This window comes from Apis florea, unplaced genomic scaffold (assembly GCF_048593485.1).
Source record: "Apis florea isolate Af1SG1 unplaced genomic scaffold, ASM4859348v1 contig_3766_pilon, whole genome shotgun sequence".
In the NCBI taxonomy this organism is placed as follows: Eukaryota; Metazoa; Arthropoda; class Insecta; order Hymenoptera; family Apidae; genus Apis; species Apis florea.
Window position 1 is genome coordinate 127586 of NW_028256843.1, and position 23178 is coordinate 150763.

The 23178-nt window shown below is 32.9% G+C and overlaps 1 protein-coding gene across 4 annotated transcripts in view; it reads right to left on the bottom strand.

Annotated features, from left to right (window-relative positions):
• Positions 1 to 9186: 9186 nt before the first annotated feature.
• LOC100870541 (neural cell adhesion molecule 1) overlaps positions 9187 to 23178 on the bottom strand; it is a 314994-nt gene continuing 301002 nt past the window's right edge. For 3 of the 4 annotated variants that reach the window (XM_086915078.1, XM_086915074.1, XM_086915077.1), the window contains exons 10-12: positions 17264 to 17512; positions 14848 to 15128; positions 9187 to 11034 (exon numbers count right to left, since the gene is read on the bottom strand). In XM_086915078.1, the coding sequence (XP_086771204.1) occupies positions 10891 to 11034; positions 14848 to 15128; positions 17264 to 17512 (674 nt within the window). In that variant the 3' untranslated portion in view covers positions 9187 to 10890. The remainder of the gene's footprint in view (positions 11035 to 14847; positions 15129 to 17263; positions 17513 to 23178) is intronic. The other variant, XM_086915075.1, reaches the window with a different exon arrangement.

Consider the following 23178-nt stretch of genomic DNA (forward strand, 5'->3'; position numbering starts at 1 on the left):
ATCAATCAGGTACTGTCTGGAATGAAGATCGCGTACGTGGCAATTTGTTTCGTTCAACCACCAAGTAACTAATATTGGACTTATTCGTCAATTGTCAATCATACTTATTCGATATTCATCGATAATAATTCCATAAATGTATATTCCTTAAAATTGATTTATGTTTATTCTAAAAATTTTTTTAATTAAAGATTATTCAGACAATTTGCATTATTTTGATATAATTAAAATTTTATTTAATATTATATAAGGAAGCATAGAATTAATTCATATACATGAGTTATTTATTAAACTTTGCAATGAGTATATTGTTTTTTGATTTTTGAACAAAATCTTGGAATTATTTTTTTTCAAAAATAAAAATTTCTTTAATAATATTTATATACAAATAACTTATCATTAATTAACAAGATTATACTAATGAAAAGTCAAATAAATATATATTTATTCTGTCGAAGCAAAAGAATTATTAATTGATAACTTTGTGACAGTTAATGCGATAGTTAACGAGATATTGCTGTATCGTATGAAAGATATATTCCCAAGTTTAATCTTTCGAAAGATATTATATCGTTATCACGTCGTTCTAGCTTCGAGACCAGAGTATCGTTTAATTTTAGAGTCGTTAGCATTTTTATAGCATCGTAAAAAATTATTAAGAAATTTTGAAATTATATCCTCGTTCTAATTTCCAATAAATGGAACAATCAAACAATTCACATTCGCGAGTAAAATCATTTTTCATCTAAAACGTTTTGATATCAAATTTGAACTACCGGCCATCGAATAATTATGAGACATAATAGCGCTTAATTAGTTCAATCTTCGCCATTTAACGATCGCTATTTAAAGAGGAAACTTTTCGATAAGTCACGATCATATCCCTCTCGATCGTATCTACCTTTCACAAAACTTTTCCATCGACGCCTTAAAGCGTTTATAATCAAGCATAGAGCGTGTTATGATTGACTTTGTTACGTCAGGCATTCGTGATTTTCCAAATTGCCGGTGTTAAGTCTATTATACCAACAATTTATTTTAAGATATAATATATAGCGAAATCGTAAATTAAACCATTAAATTTATGTGTGAAAGATGAAAATTATTTGTTCTACGATATTTGTTTTTATATATTTATCGAATATCATCATTGGAAATTTCTTTCGATTTCTGCTACAATCTCAAATGTGCTCGAAGCAATATTAAATGTGACACGCCATATTTAAAGCCATTCTCTTTCAAGTTTCCAAAATTCAAGATACTTATCTGATCATAAATTCATCGAAACATTATATCCGATTTTATTTCACATTTGATTCATTTCACGATATACATATTCAAATTCTATCATATTCATCGCTACTTATTAAACTGAAAATACCAGAAACGCAAATTACTCAAGGCAAAGGGTGTGACGATTCGAATAACGTAATTCCACCGGTTCAATTCGTACCTGTTAGGCGTTAATTGATTCACTGCCACGTTTTCGAATCTCGTTACTGCGTAAGAAATTAATTTCTTGGTGGTTGTTATGAAATTTGAAACATAACTACGAACTACGGCCTGTTGGTAAAGGAACTCGCGATGATTTAAGCTGGATGGAAATATAAATGCATGAAAGACGTGTGTATAGAGACACTTTCGAAGATTAACTAGTAATGATTTCTATAACATATATCAAAATTAAAAGTATATATGTTTATTCTATTATAAAATGTTTGAGGAACATATTTCATTTAAAAAGTTATTGAAATTCTTACATTTCGAATGTTGAATATAATCAAACAATAATTCGATTCGTGCAAAACTTATTATTATTTTACCATATTTTTAAATGTAGATAGGATCCAAAATGAGATTCCAAAATTTCATACCAACAATCGACAAATGTCAAATCCTCGTCTTGAAACAAAAATCGTTAACCTATAACAATAACTACTTCACTCTTCGTCATCGACAATATTCCACGCAATCACTGGATGCTCTCGAATACGAACGAAATCTATCACGCGATTCTTTTCCATGGGAGTTCGCTAAAATCTTTTCGCCCACGACTATGGAAAATTACTCGAGAAACGTCTACGTCTCGGTTGTTACCGCAGATTGCTACGATGCGAGTGACAGTGCTTAACTTTTCATTCGCACGGAAACTTCGATCTAAACTTTTCCATCCCCTCCACGACCAATTTCCATCCCCTTAACCCATCGCTCTTCCATCGCGGAACGTTCGAAAGGCGTCCAGATGCGCGAGGATTTACGGTGACGAGTCGTCTTCGATGGCTCGTTTCCGCTTCCTCTCCCTTCATCGACGATCGAAACTCGAAGAGCTGGGTACTATTCAGCTCTTGTAGCGAATCCTCGACGATTGCGAGGGGCTGGATCGACGAGTGGCTGCGCTCCTGCCACGCCAGATGGATTCTGGACAACGAGAGTGGCTCGTAAAAAATGATCGTAGCCGCTCGTAAAAGTGGAATGAGACTATTGCGTATGCGGACAATGCCTGAGGCTGACTTGCGAATGAGGGATAGCAAGAGAAATGGAAAGGGGATGGAAGGTTATGGAGATAGTGTGTAATCCAGTCAGATTATATGGTTCTACTGAATGAAATGGTTGCTCGACGAGTTTACTGCTTAATTTTGATTTGATTATTGATGTGTTTCTATTAATATTCTTTCAAGTTTGCATGAATTCGATGTTTCTAAGAAAATAAGGATACTGGTATTCTTATTTTAATATTACAGAGATTAAAGTGTAAATGGAAGAAATAAAGAGATTTATTGGAATATTTAAAATATGCTCACACTTACTTTCTCACTCATTTATGAAATTATTAAAATTTACATCATAATAATACATATATACGAAATCGAATAATTTTTATAGGATTAATTTTCAACGATACAGTAAAAAAAAATTTTAATCACATTTTGCCATCAAATCAAATAAGGAATTATAAAATGTTTGAATATTTAATAAACAGTTTATATAACATTTACGTAATTATACGTGTATTCAATATACTCAAAAAGTAATTTCCTGGGAAATATTTTTCAATATAAAGTTGTTTCATTTCCTCCAAAGTTAAAATTGATTTCGTATATTCTTGATTTTATTGAAATCGAAAATTCGTTATTTTATGTTGGAATATTTCCTTAAAGTTATATTTTTAATAACTTCCAATTTTTCAAATTAATTGATCATAACATTAATTGTATATTCGATAGATATATGGTTTCTAAAATCAATACGCCAACTTGATGTTGGTATCTAAATTTACACATTTCCAATCTGAAACCTTACTAATTATAGGTCTGTGAGGTAGAAAAATTTATAATTTTATAGTTTTTTTATTTTTATAAATTAATCAAAAAAATATCATACAATACATATGATAATCGTAAGTTCTTTTAGAAATTAAAAAATTTTAAATTTCCATTTAAGGAAAATGTTGCAAACATTCCTATGAATTTTTTGTTTCCTTAACTCCTTAAAAATCATATATTCTATACAATTTATAATTATCTAATTCATCATAACTCGAAGAATCAAACGAACAAATTAATTTCACACCATTTCATGCCAAAAATCCAATCCAACTGATAAAGATGTATCGAAAACTCATTTTCCAATCGAACGATTCGTTTTGCAATTTTCCCTTACAAGGATTTGTAGATCCTTACGAAAGTTGGACAACATCATAAACGATCGATCCACCACATTTAACGAGATATTCGATTTCATTTCTTCGACGGTGATCGATAAAACGATGTGACACACGCAATCGTCGCATTGACCGTTCGTATACAACCGATACTCTCGATACTTGTCTCTTTCAACATTCATAGCTAAAGTATCCATCGGCTACTTCTACATGTCACTTTGTAGCCATCGATCCACGATTATTTACGTGCTTCTCTGGACATCAGACACTGTCGATTATCCTCGACTCGGGTTGGCGGCCTAGGTGAATCGTATGCAGCACGCGGCTGCATTTTGTATGCGATGCATGCTCATCTGCATCTCGAAACCAGAAAGTTACTAGTGCTTCTTCCGTGCCATTAAACGTAGGATATACTTATACAGTTTGAGATAACGAAACCTAGGCGAATTTTAATCTGAATTTAGGATATTACTTTATTCTTTTTTGTTTTCCATTATCGTTTGAATTTCGATGAATACATTTTTTATTTTTTTTTTGTCGAAATATCATACGTGTAATGAAAGAAGTTAGATAAATCATATGTAAAATATAATTTACTTGTGATGTGATTGATAAAATGTGATTTAAAATATTTAAGAAAAAAATTTCAATAATATGTCTATAAGTATTAAAAATTTGAAAAATTATATTATATAAAACTGATTATCTTTATTCTTCTTACTTCTATATTATAATATCCAATGTTTAAATAAGGAAGTTAATTATTATTATGAAATTAGCGAAAAAAATATTGAATACGAAATTCAATCAAGAATAAGTATCTAAAATATGCATAAAAAATAAGGAAATGAAGATGAAGGAAAATATTTTATAAAATCTTCAATAGAAAACGAATGATATGAATGCGCAATGAAGACGAAATTCAAAGAACATCAATTACTAAGAGCTTGCAGCAAGCAAAGCTCGAACACTTTCTTCATAAATATTTAAAATACTTTTGATAATCGTAGAACTATAATTCTTGATTACTTACGATGATAATAGATCGTTTTAAGTGGCATGTAACGTTTAAAATTCTGTTCCAATAGAAATCATATCTCTCATTTCGTTGTTAATTTTTTATTCAAAATTGCGCCCCTTGTTTTCTGAACATACCTAATTACAATTTTAACTGTCGACTCTTATCGACCCTTCTTGCCTTTTATCTGATGATAATGTGACATTATTCATGGATATCAACACAGTCTATCTTTACATCGTTCGCGGCTTTGTAAAAGACTTTCAGATAAGAAGAAAGGTATAAAGAAAGACATGTGCATGTACAAGCATGTCTAACAATCAAATCATAAAAATAAGTTTAATGACGTGAACTGATTTTCTTTTACATAAAAATATATTAATTTTCAGATATTTATCTTCTTCCTTATCGTAGTGAACATTTAAATTCTACTAAATTATTAAAATTACAAAAGATATTTTAATATAAATTAATTTTCTGCGATCATCATTTATCAATTATATTTTATAAAAAAAAATTGAAATAAATTACAAATAAATTACACTTGTAATTCGAATTCAGCAAAACACTTCAACGCGTAATCACATTTTATCCATCTCAATTTGTTCAAGGAATTAAGAAACAGTTAGTTGGAAAGTTCACTGAAGTTAATCGTTAATTGAATCAACTGTAGATCTTACTTCGATTCAATACTCGGAGGACATTTTGGCTAATTCTCCACTACGATAGCATTAAGTCTATTCCACTGGGTATATTTGACCTTAGCTTACAAGACAAATATGAGACAATAGACGACATCAAAGCAAACCGACTGCCACGAGCAATTCCAAGAGACGATTGAAAGTTTCAATTAGAATAATTGGCGAACTTGTGAAAAAGTTACCTCCTCACCGATTTCGATGATCAATTCAAGTATATCGTTAAAGATATTTAAAGCAATTCTTTTCTTATACACGCATAAAAAATATTTTTACTTATAACTCGAAAACTAAAATCGTTATAAAAAAAAGTTGCAATAATATAATTCAAACTCGTTAAAATCATTGGAAAAGTAGTTCTCCGTCGAAATTAATTTACTTAATTACGTTTGTGTGACGAGTATTATAATAATTTGAAAGGAGAAATAACCAATTTATTTGCTTATTTGGAAAATTCGATTTCGAATGCATGAATAATTTCAAAATCGTCGTTAATCATGCCGGATAATAGAATAACTAATATTGCAGCTATTTCATAATAGATTGGATAAAATGGATGTAATTCGGGATATCGATATTATTAGATCATAAAACTAAAATATAGTAACTTGGGTTAGATTTAAGTGGCTTAATTTAAAGATATTTAATTGTATTGCAATTTTCATTACAACATCAAATGTATTATACGAAATGAAAGTGAATTAGTCTAAAATTATGATAAATCTAACGATATCAATTAAAAATTAAATAATAAAATAGATTTTTGATAAAAATAAATTTAAAAAAAAATATCTCGAAATATTAAACTAGATTAAATATTGACCCAAACTCTTGTTTTTAATCTTAATTTTTAAACATTACTATTCAATGTAATAAAATTCTGTTTCAAGTAATATAATAATCAAATATATCTGTCAAAAATATTAACTACGATCGTCATTTTTAATCTCTGATAAAAAAATTTACAATACTCGGGAAAGATGTCAAGGCGACAGTGATTACGAGAAAAGCTTGTGTAATTGGAAATGAGGGAAACGTTTAAACGTACAAATCAGGCTAAACCCGATACTTATGAACCAGGCATACGTTGTTCATATCGATCACAACAGGCTGTGCTTAAAATAATACATGTTTCTGTGTAGATTTAATGGGCGGTTTAGGTAGGTAAGTGCAGTAATTTAGACTACGATTCCATGACCATACCGCGAGCTCGTTAATTATTAGAGAACGATACCTATGGCCTATGGAACATATCGACACGTATTTTACATGTTGTGCATCAAACATTTTCTAGATAAAATATATATTCAGATGGATACAGGACGTTCTCGAAGATATTTTCTACATTTAATATAATTAATATAATTTGTCAAAAAATATAAAAGCTTTAGTCATCTCTGACATTATTGGTCCCAATGGAAATTTTTTAGAACAAAATGATTACGAATAACTAGTTTTGAATGGTTTTGAGCACAATTGGTCGTCTAGTCGTCGGTTATGGTAGAAGTAGGTTAAGCAGATAGTGGAAGAATCGTGTTTCAACATTAATTCATAACCTGCGATTTACGTTTCATGGAAGTGTAATACCAATTCCAACCAGTCGTCGTAGAAAAGAAAAACCTTGCTCTGAATGTAGCCTATGATTTGTTTCATTTATTCAACAACGATAACGGGCAGATTTTTGTTTAATCTACAACAAAATAATTTTCTTAATCCTTCCTGTACAATTCATTTACACCTAATTCTGTTAATTTACATACTTTCATCATGAAAAAAAAAATTAAACCACAAACGCATCCATCCTCGTCCCGATCTCCTTCATAGTGGCAAATAAATCAAGTCCTCAAATTAACAACAATCGGTAAACAGTTTCTACAGCGACCAACGTGAGACCAGAATCGGTACAACCGATTCAAGCCCTCCAAAATAGCAATTAGCACGGGCACAAAGATCCCTCTATCAAACAAGCTATCGAAGCAAAATCAACCGTCCTTCATGATCCGAGCGGGGAACGCCATAGTCCCAGGGAACACGGTCTATCGTCGGTCGATCCAAAATTCGAAGGACCAATTAGACGTGGGCACAGACGGTTTCGTTGATGGAGCAACGACGATCATGAGTGTACGCCACATCTGTATCCACTACAAAATCATCGGATTACAATGGTTGGATGCATCGTAATTACATAGTGTATTCACGGGTAGAATGGGGTGACAGTTTGAGGCGCAGGGAAGGCTGGGCGAAGCGTACTCGGTGTAGAGATCGAGGTCGTCTTAACAGCCCCAGAGACAAGGTTGGCACATAGAATAATAGGGTTCGTCGGTGTGGCTGGGTTAGTCCCTGTTAGCAAGACCGAAGGTGCACAATGTATGCAAACACCGTCGCGCTACGGGATTCCCTGGAAATGCTCGAATTAATGCGCCTCCGTCCAATAGGGCGTGCTCTCCCACTCTTTGCAACCTCGTTTCGCGAATTGCCTTCAAAACTAACGATGACAAGAATATCAGTTTTCCTTAACTAATATTATGGATAAAAGTCTCTAAAGAAATATACTTTTTTGATGTTTTATATGTGTTGGAAATATTTTCCTCATTTATAGATGAAATATCCATTATGTATAAAGATAGTGTAATATTTACTATGATATAATTATAACACTGTATAAAATATTAATTTAATTTATCAAGAAATATAATGCCATTTGAATTGAAAAATAAAGTTAATCTTTATGTTTTATCTTTTGTCCTTTCATCTAGAAAAAATATTTTACATTAAATTGTGTAGGTTCCTGGAAACTATTCAAATCTCGACTAAAATATATTTTAATGTTCTATCTATAATTTTTAAAATATTGCAAATCGATTTAAATAAAACACTTAAGAATGAAAATAGGAATCTAGAGTAAAGCTTGGTGAACTCGATAAGAAGATAGCTTCTGCAGCTTATCTATACAGCTCAGACTTAGCACCATCAAATTGTATACTGTTCTACTTTCTGAAAGATCGATGGTTAAGTTGGATGAAGTAGAGACAGATTGTCACCAAGTTTTCGCAAATGATGGAACAAAGTCATTAAAATTAATAGAATCTATTTTTTTAAGAGAAAAAAATTTTTTTAATTTATGATACTTATTACGATATTTATATATATTTAATAAATGTAAGAGATAATACTTACCTGACTTGGTGTATCTAGGTTGAATTGGATAGACTTTAATGATTCGAATCCTTTCGTCCACATTGTAGTAAAATCAATAGATGTAAAATAAAATATATAGTATTAGAAAAATTGTAGAATTTTTTGGAAGTATATTGCTAGTCGAATTATAAGATCTGTATATGTAATATTATATTGTAAAAATTTAATCAAAGTAATCTTAAACAGAATCACTATGCAATTATATATAACTTTGAACAGCTATTTGGAGTTAAATTTATAAATAATTAGTAGACTAATATGAATTAAATATATTTATACGTGTATTTAATATCACAGGGACGAGATTATTAGAAGTAAAAGAATATATTTATTTTTTATCCTTTGATTAATTATTTATTTAAAATATAATTAAGTATTTATTTAAAATATATTTATACTTTCTTTTTTTTTAAAGTCATGTTTAAATAAAATATAAACTAAAAATATTTGTCAGCCAAAAATATCTTCTGACATTAAATAATCAATATGAATACTTACGAAGATTGATTGCCAATGTATTATTCAGATCTCGTATTTTCGCCTAACAATACGTGTTAAGAAAAACACAATAGAAGGTAAAATGAAATAAATTGCTGAACCAACAACACAAATGACAAATAAAATTTATATTGAAGCGCTATAATACATAAAAACATATCGATCGAATATCCAAATGACAATAATGCCAACAAAAATGAATCCAAACGATACACCCAGCTTCGTTTAAGGCAAAAATTAGGCAAAATAATGTTTACACGATTCAATAAACAAAATATATCTCTATTAAGATTAAAATAATTCCAAACTAGAATATAAAATCGATTAAACATTAGATTATATTGAACAAAAAATTAATCATATTTTAACCATCGTTAAAATTGAGACCGTACTCGAACAATACTATAGAATACTCAGCTTAAAAAGCTGGCCAAAAAAAAATTCCATATTAAGATTCTTAATTTCAAGATCAAACACGTACGCTGGTAAAAAAAAAAAAAAATAATAATAATAAAATTTTACCAACAATTTTAAAACAATTTTAACACGATCAAATGGATTAAGACCAGTGTTAACAAGTTATATAATAATGTATCCTTGGATTATTTCCAAATGCATAATCGATTTCATCTTAAGCATACTTCCTATGTCCTTAAGAGTTTGAAAATTTGAATTTCGGCCAACTTCTTAAGCCAAACACTCCATCGTGTGATCCCACTTGGAGTAAAATTTTCATGGTACTTTCATCGTCGTGGATGCACCCCAAGATTTCCTTCACGTTCGGCATAGGGAACGTGATGGACACTGGACCGTGTAACGAGATTCGGCTCACGTGCGGCCGAAATTTCGGCTGTTCATTCCGTACGTTCTCTCCTCTCTTAAATAGAGAAGATCGGGAAAAGGTTCGGACAGGACGACAAGTGGGCGAGGCACTCGTTTCTGTAAAACAGATGAAACGTATTCTCTTTATTTCGTATGCCATCGAGTATTTATCTTACGTGACCGAACAATCCTCTCCTCCCCTGACTTAACAACACGTGACTTTTTTAGCGAATGAAATTCGGACATCGGTTGTGACTATCCAACTAGGGCCAGGCTATCTCGCCTATTTACAATAGAATCTTTGTACAAAAACTAATCTCATATAAACAGTAAAATGTACGGATGATCCTGGGTTCTCGGTGCATGAGCCGAGAACGAGGACGGGATATTTCGATATTCCTCCACGTTACCACGTGTCGGCCGACTCGGCGACGATCCACCGTCAAATTGGACCTCTCTTTTATCGGGCACTCGGTTTCCATCCTCTTCGAAACCCGGTCTCTTCGTTTTATTCGCGAACGTATTCCGTTATAAAAATCTGTAGGTAGAAAAAGAACGGACAATCGAACGAGAACCCATCACGATCCGATACACTCCATCAAGCATCGAGTTCCTGTCTAATCATCGACGTTTCATTAACCCGTCGAGTATCCCGATATTCCACTTGTCCAATCTACACGACTAAAATCGTCTATATGCTATTCCTCGTTCCCGTCACGACGACCCGGAAATTTCTCATCTCGCTTTCTCTTTTATTTCATTACTTCTTCTTCTTCTTCTTTTTTTTTCTTTTTTGTACAACGTTTTTCGTAACGTTTCGTAGAGACGTCGACCGTAGGAAGACGCAACGCACGAGATTTCACGCGAGAATTCGAGAATTCCTCCCTTCTTGTGGATTTGGGATTTCCCGCGCAATTTGTAACTAGCTTCTCTTTGAGAGAACGCTCTCTGAGCCACTCGAGTCTCTCGACGCGTCGAGACTTTGATCGCGAGATTTATATACAACTTTCTTGTATCCGATTCGAGCGCGTCACCACTTCCGGCTGATGGAACTTCCCCTGCGCGGAGACCGAGGAGGAGACCGGCCTCTGCGGCATCGATGACAAGCCTTTGCCTGACCTCTGGAGGCTGTAGTACATCTGCAATCAATCGAACGTGCCCTTTGTTTTCAGCCAAATATTTCGCTTTGTTAATAGTTTTGTATTTTCATTTTTCTTTTTTGATATCGGGATGATGTATGATAAAAAAATATCAAGGTATTAAAATAAATATTATATATATATATTCATTAACAATAAATTTTTTTCCAATTTTTCACGCTTTATTTAACGATGAATAAGAAAAAAATGTTCAATGAAATTGAGCACATATAATAACATTATAATACGATAAAATGGCACATTTATCTTAGATGCATTAATAATAATAATAATAATAATAATAATAATAATAATAATAATAATGTAATTATGTGTTTGAATAGTTGTTCAGTTTGGTAGAAATTAGCGCTTAACCAGTTTACGATCCTGAGGAAACAGATTAATTATCCTCTCTTTAACGCTTTTCGAAGGATGTAAACATTTGCTAAAATTGAGTTTCAGTTAATTGCGTCGAGAACGTTAAACGCTTTACGAAAGGTTACCTCGAGTCCTTAGAGACTTTTCTGAAAGGTAAATGTGCTTTTTCCAACTTGTTTTTTCAATGTTAATTGAGTTTGCACATTTCCATATTGCGACAACGCCCTATATTTTCCTTTAATATATCAAAGATATTTCAAAACAGGTTTCAAATTGAAAATAAAGAAATTCCATCTCGAATCATTATTACGATTGAATCATTATTTGCGAACTCATAGCAAGAAAATGTACTTTTATATTTCTTTAATATCGTATAATGGTTAAATTGAATTATGATGAGACAAATTTTTTACAAATTGCTTTCTTTAAAACCATGGCATATACGGTGTGAACTTTTTTTTTATTTCTTCTATATTTAAAATTAAATTCGTGATTAATTAAATGATTAATTAATTATAAGTCAATACTTATGATTTTTCGTTTTTTCGAACAAGCAAGGTTTTGTTAATTATCATTTAATTAGAAGTTAATAATTTCTAATAATAGAAATGTTAAAACTAAAAACCCATTTTACCATTTTTATCCCATGTTTTATTTTCGTATAAAATATCTTTATTTTCTCCTCCAAAATAAAAAAATACTCTCTCCTTTCTATTTCTCTATTTATTTTATTCTTTATTTTTTTCCTCTCTTCTCTATTCTAAATTGGGTAGCAATCAATCTCTCAATTTAGATTCCTCGAAGAGCAAATAAAAATTTTAAACCATTCGTCAATAGAATTTTACATTAGACGAATTCGGGAGAATTTTTAAAAATCGTACAAAATCACTTCACATCTAAATTTCATTATTAATTCATCATTAATCAATTTTGTAAATGCGTGTATTTTCACGATCAATGGTCATACAATGTTCGCACAGATGTTGATAAACCCTGTTCTAAACGGAAAATTACTTACACTCTATTAATTCAACGGTATAGCGTACCATCAACATTGTTCTCTCGCTTAATTGGACACACAACCCGATAGATTCCCATCAAAATTACACTACTAACCACCGTACAAACCGCATTAACGATACAAATTATACCTTTCACCGTTCGCGTATATAATTTTCACACTGAAAAAATATCAGCTTACCTTAAAACAACGAGTCTACATAATCTATGTATCGCGGAACTGAAAACTGCATAAACTGTTCGCACGGAAAATAACCAAAACTTCCGATTTACGATATCAGCCAGCGCGAAATGTTCAACGAATGAGAGAGAATGAGCGAGCTCGAGAACGAGGGACAGACAGAGAGGAAGAGAATGAGAGAGAGAAAGGGAGAATGCAAAAAAGGAGGACAGTAAATGCAAATGCATCGATACTTGTGAAAATTGCAAATTCGGGGTCGGAATTAATAATGGAACAGCCAATGGGTTTGGCGCTACGCGAGCTACGCTACCAAAAATAATCGAGGATCGCGGCTGTGATTCCGTGGAAAACAAAAAAAAAAAGAAAAAAAAGAAAAAAGAGAGAAAAAAACACCATTCGTGGAAAACGAAAACATCCAGGAGGGGAGGAATTATCGGGGCTGTTTAATGAACAAGGGCTGCGGCGGTCTCGGTTTTCGAAATCGGTATTAAAATTATTCAGACGTTTAATGGAACGCGACCAGTTGTCGTTGGGGAAAGGAAGCCGAGTTACGCGCGCATCGGGACTGGCCCTCTCGAATTATCGAGGAAACTTCGACGTAATTAAACTCGCAGATAACCCAAGGCTTCGCTAAACCGGAAAAGTTAAAGTGGAAGACTGGCGCATATTAAAGCGAGCCGATCCCTCCACTTCTTGGCTCGTGTCCCGGGGTCCCTCCTCGCGGGGTCCCCCCTCTTCTTCGAAACTTCGAATATTTTAAAACAACCTTGTCGGTCGGTTTGGTTACGCGGAGGGAGAAGGAGTAGGGAGGGGCAGAGGAAGAGAGATTGGCCACGATAAAGAAGAGGAATCGCGTCGACGAGAGAGGATCGATTGTACTGCTTCCTCGGGCGAAAAAAAAAAGGAGAGGAGGGAGGGAAGAAGGGAGAGAGGGAGAGGAGAGAGAATCTCCCTGTTGAATATTGTATCACGTTTCATCGATCGGCCGGTTCGGTAATTCGCTCGTTTCTCCTACAAACTTTCACCCCCTGCACCCTTTCTTCCGCGGCCAGGGAAAGCGTTAATTGCTTCTCATTAATCAAACGGTCTTCGACTAAATACACTCTATTAGATATCGGTGAAAAAAAAGGGGGGATCCCCGATTAAATTTACAGACCTTAATGAGTTTATGGGACTAATTGTCCCATCCCACTTGGGATGATTTATGTGGCCGCGGTGTCGATCGATTAGTTCCGGTTCCGGGATATCCTGATCTCGTTTCTTTTTTTTTTTCTTTTTTCTTTTTCCCGAGAGAATGCGAAATGGTGGAAAGTTTCGTGGTTGAAAGGAAGCGGAGAAAGGGGCGATAAATCCGGATGATCTAGTGGATTCTCCTACTTTTGTTTCTATTTGCTTATCTTCGAATTCCTTTTGGAACGTCAATCACGGTGACTCGTGAATTTGTTGATTCCGGGGGAAGGTAATTCTCTCTATCGTGCTATTTCTCTCTCTCTCTCTCTCTCTCTCTCTCTCTCTCTCTCTCTCTCTCTCTCTTTTCGAAGAATTCGATGGAATTTCATTAATATCTGAATTTTCAATGAAATTCGATACGTCACGATTGTAAAGTTAATATTTGGGGGAAGGCTTCGAAATACGTTCATTTCCATTTCTATGAAATATTTAACTTCTCTTTCGGACTGACGCGATGTAAATATGACCCATCGAGAGTCAAATTAATTTTATGCGGAATAATTATTTCGATAGGTAGTTGCAGTTTTGATATTTCTACCTTGATGAAACGAAATGTTATGATTCTTTTCTCAAAATTTAAAAAATTTAAGGAAAAACTTTCGTTTATTTTATCCAAACGTGTTGGATAATTATATAAATGGCCTTATTTTGCCATGCTTTTCGTATATATGCAGTTTCAAATTTTCCCACCCACGTAATATATTATACCGGTGATAAATTGTTTCGCTTTAACCGAACAAAGCTGTATCTGTAAAAAAGTTGGGGCAGAATTTCACGCGACAAAAATAAATGGGTTTGAATTGCGCGTGACTTGGTGCGTTTAAAAATTTCATGGTCGCTTCTATTTTTTCTTTTTTATACGGAACCGTCTACTTTTTTCTACTCTGACCAATTTATATCTGACTCCAGTGTATAATATATTTGCAATTCCGACTCAAATTGTATACGAAAAATGCGTAACAAGTTTTTAGATTTTTCAGAGAAAAATGATTGGAAGAACTCACGTTTTGCTTGTTTCGTTGATTGTAATCGTCCATTGCCATCTGCTTGAAGTCAGCCATGGTGGGTGGATTGCTGTACGTATTCGATTGGGATATGTGATTTTGGGGGTAATTTATGGTCGGTGTTGGCAGACAGTCGCTCAACAACGAGTCAGGTGGTAGATCCAGACCGTGTTGCACGATCGGCCTTTTCTCTGGCGAGATCGCCTCGTCCATGACACGATCCTTCTTTCTCCGTTGCGGGGGCGTCTTATATATCGGAGTGTACGTTAGAGGTCTTCTCTCTGCGAACAGATTCGAACGAAACCGTATAAAGTTGCGTGTTCGTTAAGCAGATTAGTCGATTAAATCTAGACAAGAGTTAGCCCCTGTGCACGGTACATAGAACAAGAGAGAGAGAGCACCAGGAAAAATTGTGCTTCCGCTTTTTTTTTTAAATAACAATGAATGAATAATTTCGATATTCATTCATGAATTTATATGAATTTTAATATAAAAATTTCACACCCTGTAATATACTATATTTGTTCATAACGGAGCTAATTATCCAAACATTGATTAAAATTTAAAGTTTGGTTACTCGAATAATCGATTATCCGAATATAGAATGAATATATATATATACCAGAACAATATCTATGAATGTGCCCTAATTCGGATAATCGATATTTTAATGTATTATCTATGCTTATAAAGTAGTGTAGAACGTCTTTTATTTACATTTCATTTTCTTCGAAATGAAATTTTATTATTATCCGAACTAGCGTTGACGATGATTATTCCAATTATACGAATGTTTGTTGCGAATGAAAACAATAGTCATAACATATCGCGTGATCTCAAAAATAAGCTAAATGTATTTGATTGAATGCATTTTGTTTGTATGTAACATAAAGTTGGATTATTTGAACGAAAAATCGTAAGCAGCAAGAAAAATATTTGGCAGATTTATATAAATGGAATTCTGCTATATTTATATTTTGAAAGAATCGAAAAGTAAAATTTGATTCAATTTATTATTTACAAAGCAGTCAAATCATATAAAATGATTTTAATTTTTAAAAAATCTTAGAGAATATAGTACTCTTAAATTTGCAAAAATATTACATACGTTTTTCAATAAAATCTAAATGATTTATTTATTTTATTTTCTCAAAGTAAGCACACATTATTCACAGTAAATTAAAACTTATCCTATTGCTTATTACGATTACATCAAAGTCTTTCTTAAAAATTACGAAAGAAACAAATTACACGAAATGTTATGCTGTGTGATTTCAGCTTGTGGAAATCAATCTGAAATAATGGACCAGAAGAAATTCAAACAATTCGAATGGATCAAAGAATTATTATTACAAGGGATCGAAGAATTAATCTGTAATTTGAAGTAAAATGATATTTTCAGAAATAACTCCTAGTCGACAAAGAAACGAATCTCTTATCGTCTCGTTCATTTTTCTTTCGTTGTATCAATGATGAAACGTAATGCGTTTGCGTTCGTCCGCTTTAATGCTGAGATAATAATATAGAAGTTTGATGAGCACACATTGATCACTATTCATTGTGGATAAAGGCATCGCGTTTCCGACCTATTAATGTGTATTGAAGCGTATCAATTTAACCTGACAATGGCATTTCGAAATTCATTGGTACGCGGAAATATCTTTGATGGAAAAAAAGAACCCTTCGTAAAACCATTCGCCATTAACATTCCTGGGAATTTGAATGGAACGAGATGGCGATACGGCATCGTATCTCTATCGATTTTTTCCCCCACCGTTCATTGAACGCATTTTCGAAAATTAAACTTATCGTTGATTGGAGTCCAAATGCAAACCAATTACATTTCTGAGATTAAAGTTGAAAAACAATCTTCCGTGAATGAAATGAAATTATGGATATCCACAATGCTTGAACAATTTGATCTTTAAATATTTGAATTCAAATAATTTTAGAAAGATTCAACACTTTCTTTTATTTATATCTCAATGAATATATAAAAATCTTTCCTAAATCTTCTTCGTATACATATAGAATATATTCGTGAGATATTTTTATAAGATCGATTTTAGGGGCCAAAACAAGGACTAAAATTGATGTGCAAAATTAACGATTGAATCTCATCTATTAATTAATTTAATTAGAATTGATCCTAAATTGAGATCCTTTTTGTCTCACCATTATCTAACTTAAACTCTGCTTATAATTTAATAAACAAGCAACTTTCTTATGTATTTTGCCTTCTAAAATCGACCCACCAAAAATCTATCAACACTTTATCTCATTTCAGATATTTGCAATTCACTTGTATACTCAATTTCCAAAAATTGCAAAAATAAATACCAGGTGTATACTCTTTCGTGCACGTAGATCATAATTCTGCGCCACGTTTCGAACAATCGGAAAGTCGTATACTCACCATACTCGTTGGGTATGATGTCTGGATCGATGTCATCGACCGCCTGCTTGGTCTGGGGGTGGACCGGAGTTGTTGCACCTGTATTAGGAGGGTCGCACACGATGGGAGCGTGCTTTGGACTTCCGGGCCGGCCGTTCGAGTGCTTCCGGTAGAGCGCCGCCAGGATTCCAGCTACGGCCAGGGCCAAAAAGGTCGCTGTTGCCGCTAGGCCCAGCAGCAACGGGCTCAGCATTGACGCGTCCGTGTTCCCTGTCATGGAACCAATGGAAAACGCTCGATCAACTGGAACTTCCATCGTGCTACCTATCTGCTCTGTCTTCCTCTGTTTTGTCCCCGTATCCCCGATTATTGCCGCAAGTATATGTATATTTTTACGTCAACTATACCACCCTCTATATCCATTGCTGAGCATTGTGAGCATTTGATCACCGATTTTGTTCGGCGACATTCGTTTAAATTTATAGTTCCGCAGGTATTGTTGTACCCTCTTTCCCTACGAACACGCCGAATGATCCGGTTTGTTTCGCGATTCAATATTCTTTTTTGTGTTTAAAATGTTCGAGAAAGCTAGTCATTTAATTTGTGAAAAATTGAGTAGGATAGTTTGAATAGGAGGGTGGTAATTTTAAAATAAGGGTAATATTTTTTGGTATTCGTGAATTTTATATTGAGTCAATTAGTTAGACAATATGGAAAATTATTTATATTATCTCCTTTCATTAATTTTCTTTGAGAAATTGTGTTATTTAATGTTTAAGGTGAGATGCAAAGGTTTTTAGACACTTGAATTTTTATATCTTTCCAAAGAAAAGAAAGGGATAATAAAATATTGTATTTATATTTATTCTAATTAAAAAGTAAAATAAATTAACATCATAATTGAAACATAATTGCAACATAATTTACTGTTCAATTTTTATTCTTTTCTTGTTTAAAAATAGATAATATCAATTTTATAGTGTATTCTTAGATTCCTTTATTTTACTTTATAAAGAATGATGCATCAATATTGTATAAGATACCCTACAGAGAACCATAAATACTCACTAATATCCCTCAAGTATAGAAAAACAATATAACATTAAAAAAATGTTCCAAAAATCAGAATATAAACCGTCTCCCCTTAAACGTCAATTTCCTTTCTTATAATCGAACAAGAGAAAAAGAATTCGCAACCCCATCCCAAAAAAAATATCGCGAAAATTAAAAGAAATTTCTCGACGACAACGAGAAAAATTTTCATTTCGAACGCGGATCATCCTCAGCATCCGGATTTCGTCGGTCAAACGCGTGCATGGGGGTGGGCGGAAGCGTGTGCACGCGCCCCCGCCAGGGGGTGAATCGTAAATCAGCCGTTAGGAGGCCGCAGTCGCTTTAATCGGGCTAAAGCTAGTCGCGGCGATGTCGCGCGTTGTAAATTTTATCCCCCTCCACCCCCCTGCATCTCCCCCTCCGCGCGTAATCGTCGTGAATTATTAAGCTGGGCTGGTGCTTCCGTTTCGCGCCAAAATCCGTACGCGGACCAACGCCGATTTTTCCACGCTGATTTTTCCACGCGCCTTATCCCGGTTATCGTGCCTGCTAATTGGTGTTTGCGCGAAAATGTTTGCTCGACGAGTATTAATAAGGCTGTTTGGTTTCGTTGCGCGGCGGTGTTTACTCGTTGTCAAGCGAACGGATTATTCGTTAGCTATTAATTGGGATGCATTCGTGGTAATGCAGCGATGGTTGAAAAGAGCACGGTTGCTTTGATTCTATGGGGAGACAAATTTGTGTTATTTTTTTTTTCTTCTTATTTGTTCTGAAAATATGTATAAATCAAATTTTTAAATCGTACCAGCTTCGATTCCATAGAGGAAACGTTCGATGAATTTTTATTGTTCCCGTCTTTGAAACGTTATAATTGTTGAATTTTTAAACGTGTAGCTTTCTTTCAGTTTCGATATGAATTGTAGATACGAATTGATTGATTGTTTGGAATGCAAATAGTATCTAGAGCTTTTCGTAGGTGTTGAGAATGCTGAATTCATGTTTATTAACGTTTAATATCTATAATTTATACACGTCGAGATTTTATTCGTGGCAATCCATGCGTTTCGTAAGATTTTCTTTCTTTGAATAAGAATTTTGTATTTGAAATTTAATAAATATTGACAAATTGTTAAAGAATAATTTAACGAAAAGTATTACAATAGGTAGCCAATGATTACGATATAATAATGTATCTGATTCAAAGATGTCGAATATTCGAACAAATTTTTTGGTTTTATTGCATGCTTTATTGGCCAAGTAGATTTAGAATAGCGTTCTTTTGTATTTCCATGGAAATTTCGCATTTATTGCGCTTTTTTTTTTCGTTTTTAGTGAGAATACGTTTGAAAATTTCATGAAACAAAATCGATGGATTCGGTTCAAAATAAACATTGAGCCAAAAACTGCAGTAAATAAAGAGTCGCGATATAAGCGACGAAGAAAATTGCACGAAAAAATCAAAGTGAAAAGTTGAAATGATAAATTTTAATTTATCCTACTTGACATGAATGACATGGAATAAAATGTTTTGGACGTAAATGTACGTTTTTATTTGATAAAAATCGTTTGTGAAAAATTATTCGATGCGGCATATAACAAACAAAAGTCTGAATCAAAGCAAATATTATGATATAACAACAATGAATCCATGAATTTTATACAGTAGCGAATTTTAATTTCAAACAGAAATTGTAATTTATTATTGTAATTTTTAATTAATTAAAAATTAATGGAACAATAATTACTCGTGCTTTACTTTCTGCATAAAAACTTTATGCAAAAAATTCTTTGTAAATAATTTCACATATATGTATGTAATATCGTACAAAAGGTATTCAAAAAATTTATTGTCCAATAGAAACGATTCATATGAAATTTACGCAATTGAATAATTAAAAATTATTTGCTTAAAATTAAGGATAAATAGATTTCACATTATTAAATTTCTTTTATCTCTAATTTCACAATTAAATTGCAAAAAAATGAATAAATATTCCGCTTCCTCTTTAATAACATTCCATAAAATATAAATTCGAAATTATTATTTCAACATTTCAACATTGAACAATTATTTTTATTCAGAATCTAAATCTAAATATGCAAGAAATATGCAATAAAACACAAGAAGCGCACCGATAAAAATAAAATCCAGACATTAATAGCGAAAAATTTTAATCGTGATCTTGATGATCGGTCCATTGATCACAGGAAGGAATCAAAGCGATCGGTAAAATTTAATTCAATTCGTGAGGGCTGTCCATATTCAACGGCGTCGACTGGTCCCTGAAATTTTTAAAACAGCCGTAAATCCGGCGTAACTCTTACCAATCGTGCTGTCGTGGACCCCGTTGAATTCCCGTGCCGGACGAGCGAGCAGGGAACATTCGTGATACTCGTTAAACTTTGATTAGACTTTGATTGCCGGCAGAAAGCGGACCGATTTAAACTCCGCGTAGCGAGCAGAAGTCGGTGTGTACAAAATAAAAAGAGACGTTATTCCAGGAAAGGGGAGGAACGATAACGAAACGACATCCGGTGATCAAGCCACGTCTCGATGGAAAAAGAATTGTGGACTTTAGAGCAAAAAGGAATCATCCATTTTTTGATCGCTTTTTTTTTGAGATATTACATGTAATTTTCAGTGATTGCAAGATAAATTTATTTTTCTTTTGTTAAATTCTAATTTTAAATACAATATGCAAATACTTTTTATAATAATCACTTTACACGAAATTCTGCATTTGAAGTATGAAAAATTTTATGATGAAAAACGTACCTACTCTTTTTGGATCTTATTATTGCTTTGCAATACCAATACAGAATATTATTTTTTGATATCTACAGAAAATTTCGATATATCTTTTTCATTTTTAATTAATACAACTGCAGCGAGTCAAATAAATCGAATATTTTATTGTTCACAGCCACAATATAAAGTAATTGAAATTTATCTAAATTTAAAATAATATTTCAAATTGAGAACACACAGATATATTTTTAATTATAGTTTTTCTTTCCAAAGTTAAGTAATTTCATAATTTTTTTTTTTTAATTTTAATATTAATTGGTAAAAATGGAACTATCTTTCCCTTGCTTCGAGGTCCTCGATTCAGCTTGAAAAAAAGTCTGCAGCTGTCTTTCCACGGTTACATGGTATACAGACCCTGTTTACACCGGAATATGTCGTCACCGTCGGGTGTAATTAAACTTTTTCCGTCGCGAAATTGGTTGTTCGCCACTCCCATCCCGCTGTCTCTTCAACTCGACGGCAGATTAATCGATTGCCGTGGAAAATGGCAACGGTGAAATTGCTCAGACGTAGATATGCGCGAAGAAGAATATGTCGTAATACGTCGATTCCAAATGGATCTTGAGCAAACGAACCGTAAATCCATCTAGCTTCCGTGATTGGAAGCTGGATACACTGTGGTTTGTATTGATGAATCAGAGATGTAATTAGAGAGATGGTTGTCACGTGACGTAAATTGTGAAAATTGTTTAAATGTAGAGAGGGATGGTAATAATACAGAGGGCTGTTTATGTTTTCATTTTTAATTTCAAAAGTCTCAGAGTAATCGAGAGAAAATGAGAAGAATAATTTTTTAAAAATTCACGTGAAATGTTGAAAAATTATGAATCGTAAAAAATTTTATAACCTACTTATTATTGCTTATTATATATATATTGCTTTTAATAAGTGAAGATAAGAAAAAGACGATCATAAGCGACAAAATTAAATTCAAAATTGCATAATTAAAAATCTACCTATATAAAAAGATATATTTTTCATATTTTTCCTTATTTTATTTTATACCTAATGAATTTATTTTATTCATCGATAATTATGATGAAATCGCAAGAAGGAAAATGCACGAAATGCAATTATGATGAAATACAAGATTGAAATAGTATGCGTGCAGGAATTGGAGAACATTTTATGTTGTAACACTTCAGGGGAATGAAACGAATTTTTAATCGCATCACTTTCAACAATCCTCTCTCTGTACAATTCTTTTTTATTGTCGGTTTTCCACAACGACTCATGATTCGTTTGGTCCATCGTAATTCATCATTCGTTTGATTTTTAATACGCGTTGAACGATTTTCACAAAGCGAATATGTTTCTTTAATTCCGAATTTATTAAAAATACACGCGTACTGTTTGTATGCAAAATTCATTTGCGTATTAGTTCATGCAAAGATATTTGCAGTGAAAAGTTGCAATGTAAATTATTAAAACGCGAGTCACGTAGCTTTATTCAAGCTCTTTAATTTGCTATTCCTCTTCATCTGAAAAAATTGTACTTATTTGTTTGTTTTAATTAAATTTAATTGAAGAAAGAAAGAATGTAGATAGTTGAAGATTTAAAACAAGAAAGTGAGATTAAATATTATTTGTGTAACATAATATTTAAAGAATGAATACTTTAAATCTACAAACATTGAAATATAAATCGTTCAGAATTTAAATAAAATAATAGTACTTTCAATAATACTTTTATTAATATTAATAAAGTACTATTTGTATTTTAAATATTAAAAAAATCTATTATTTCATTAATCATTTCACGCAATTTGCAAGAACATCAAAAAATCAGCATTATCTCCTCACCCTCGTTTCAACTTAAGAGAGAATGAAACATCAGTTGTTCAGAGCAAATCATAATACACCATGCAAGAAATTTCGCAAGAAATCACCCATCCAAAATCACAGCGACGATCCCCTGTTCCCCATCCGCACCAACTGTCTAAATGAGCTTCAAAGTTTAACCGTAGAATAGGACTCGTAAGACTGGCGTCTCAACTATTCCCATTGGTGAGCCAAACATAGCTTAAATACGTTTCCTGGACTGTTTGTGTTCAAACTCGTGAGCCCTGGCAAC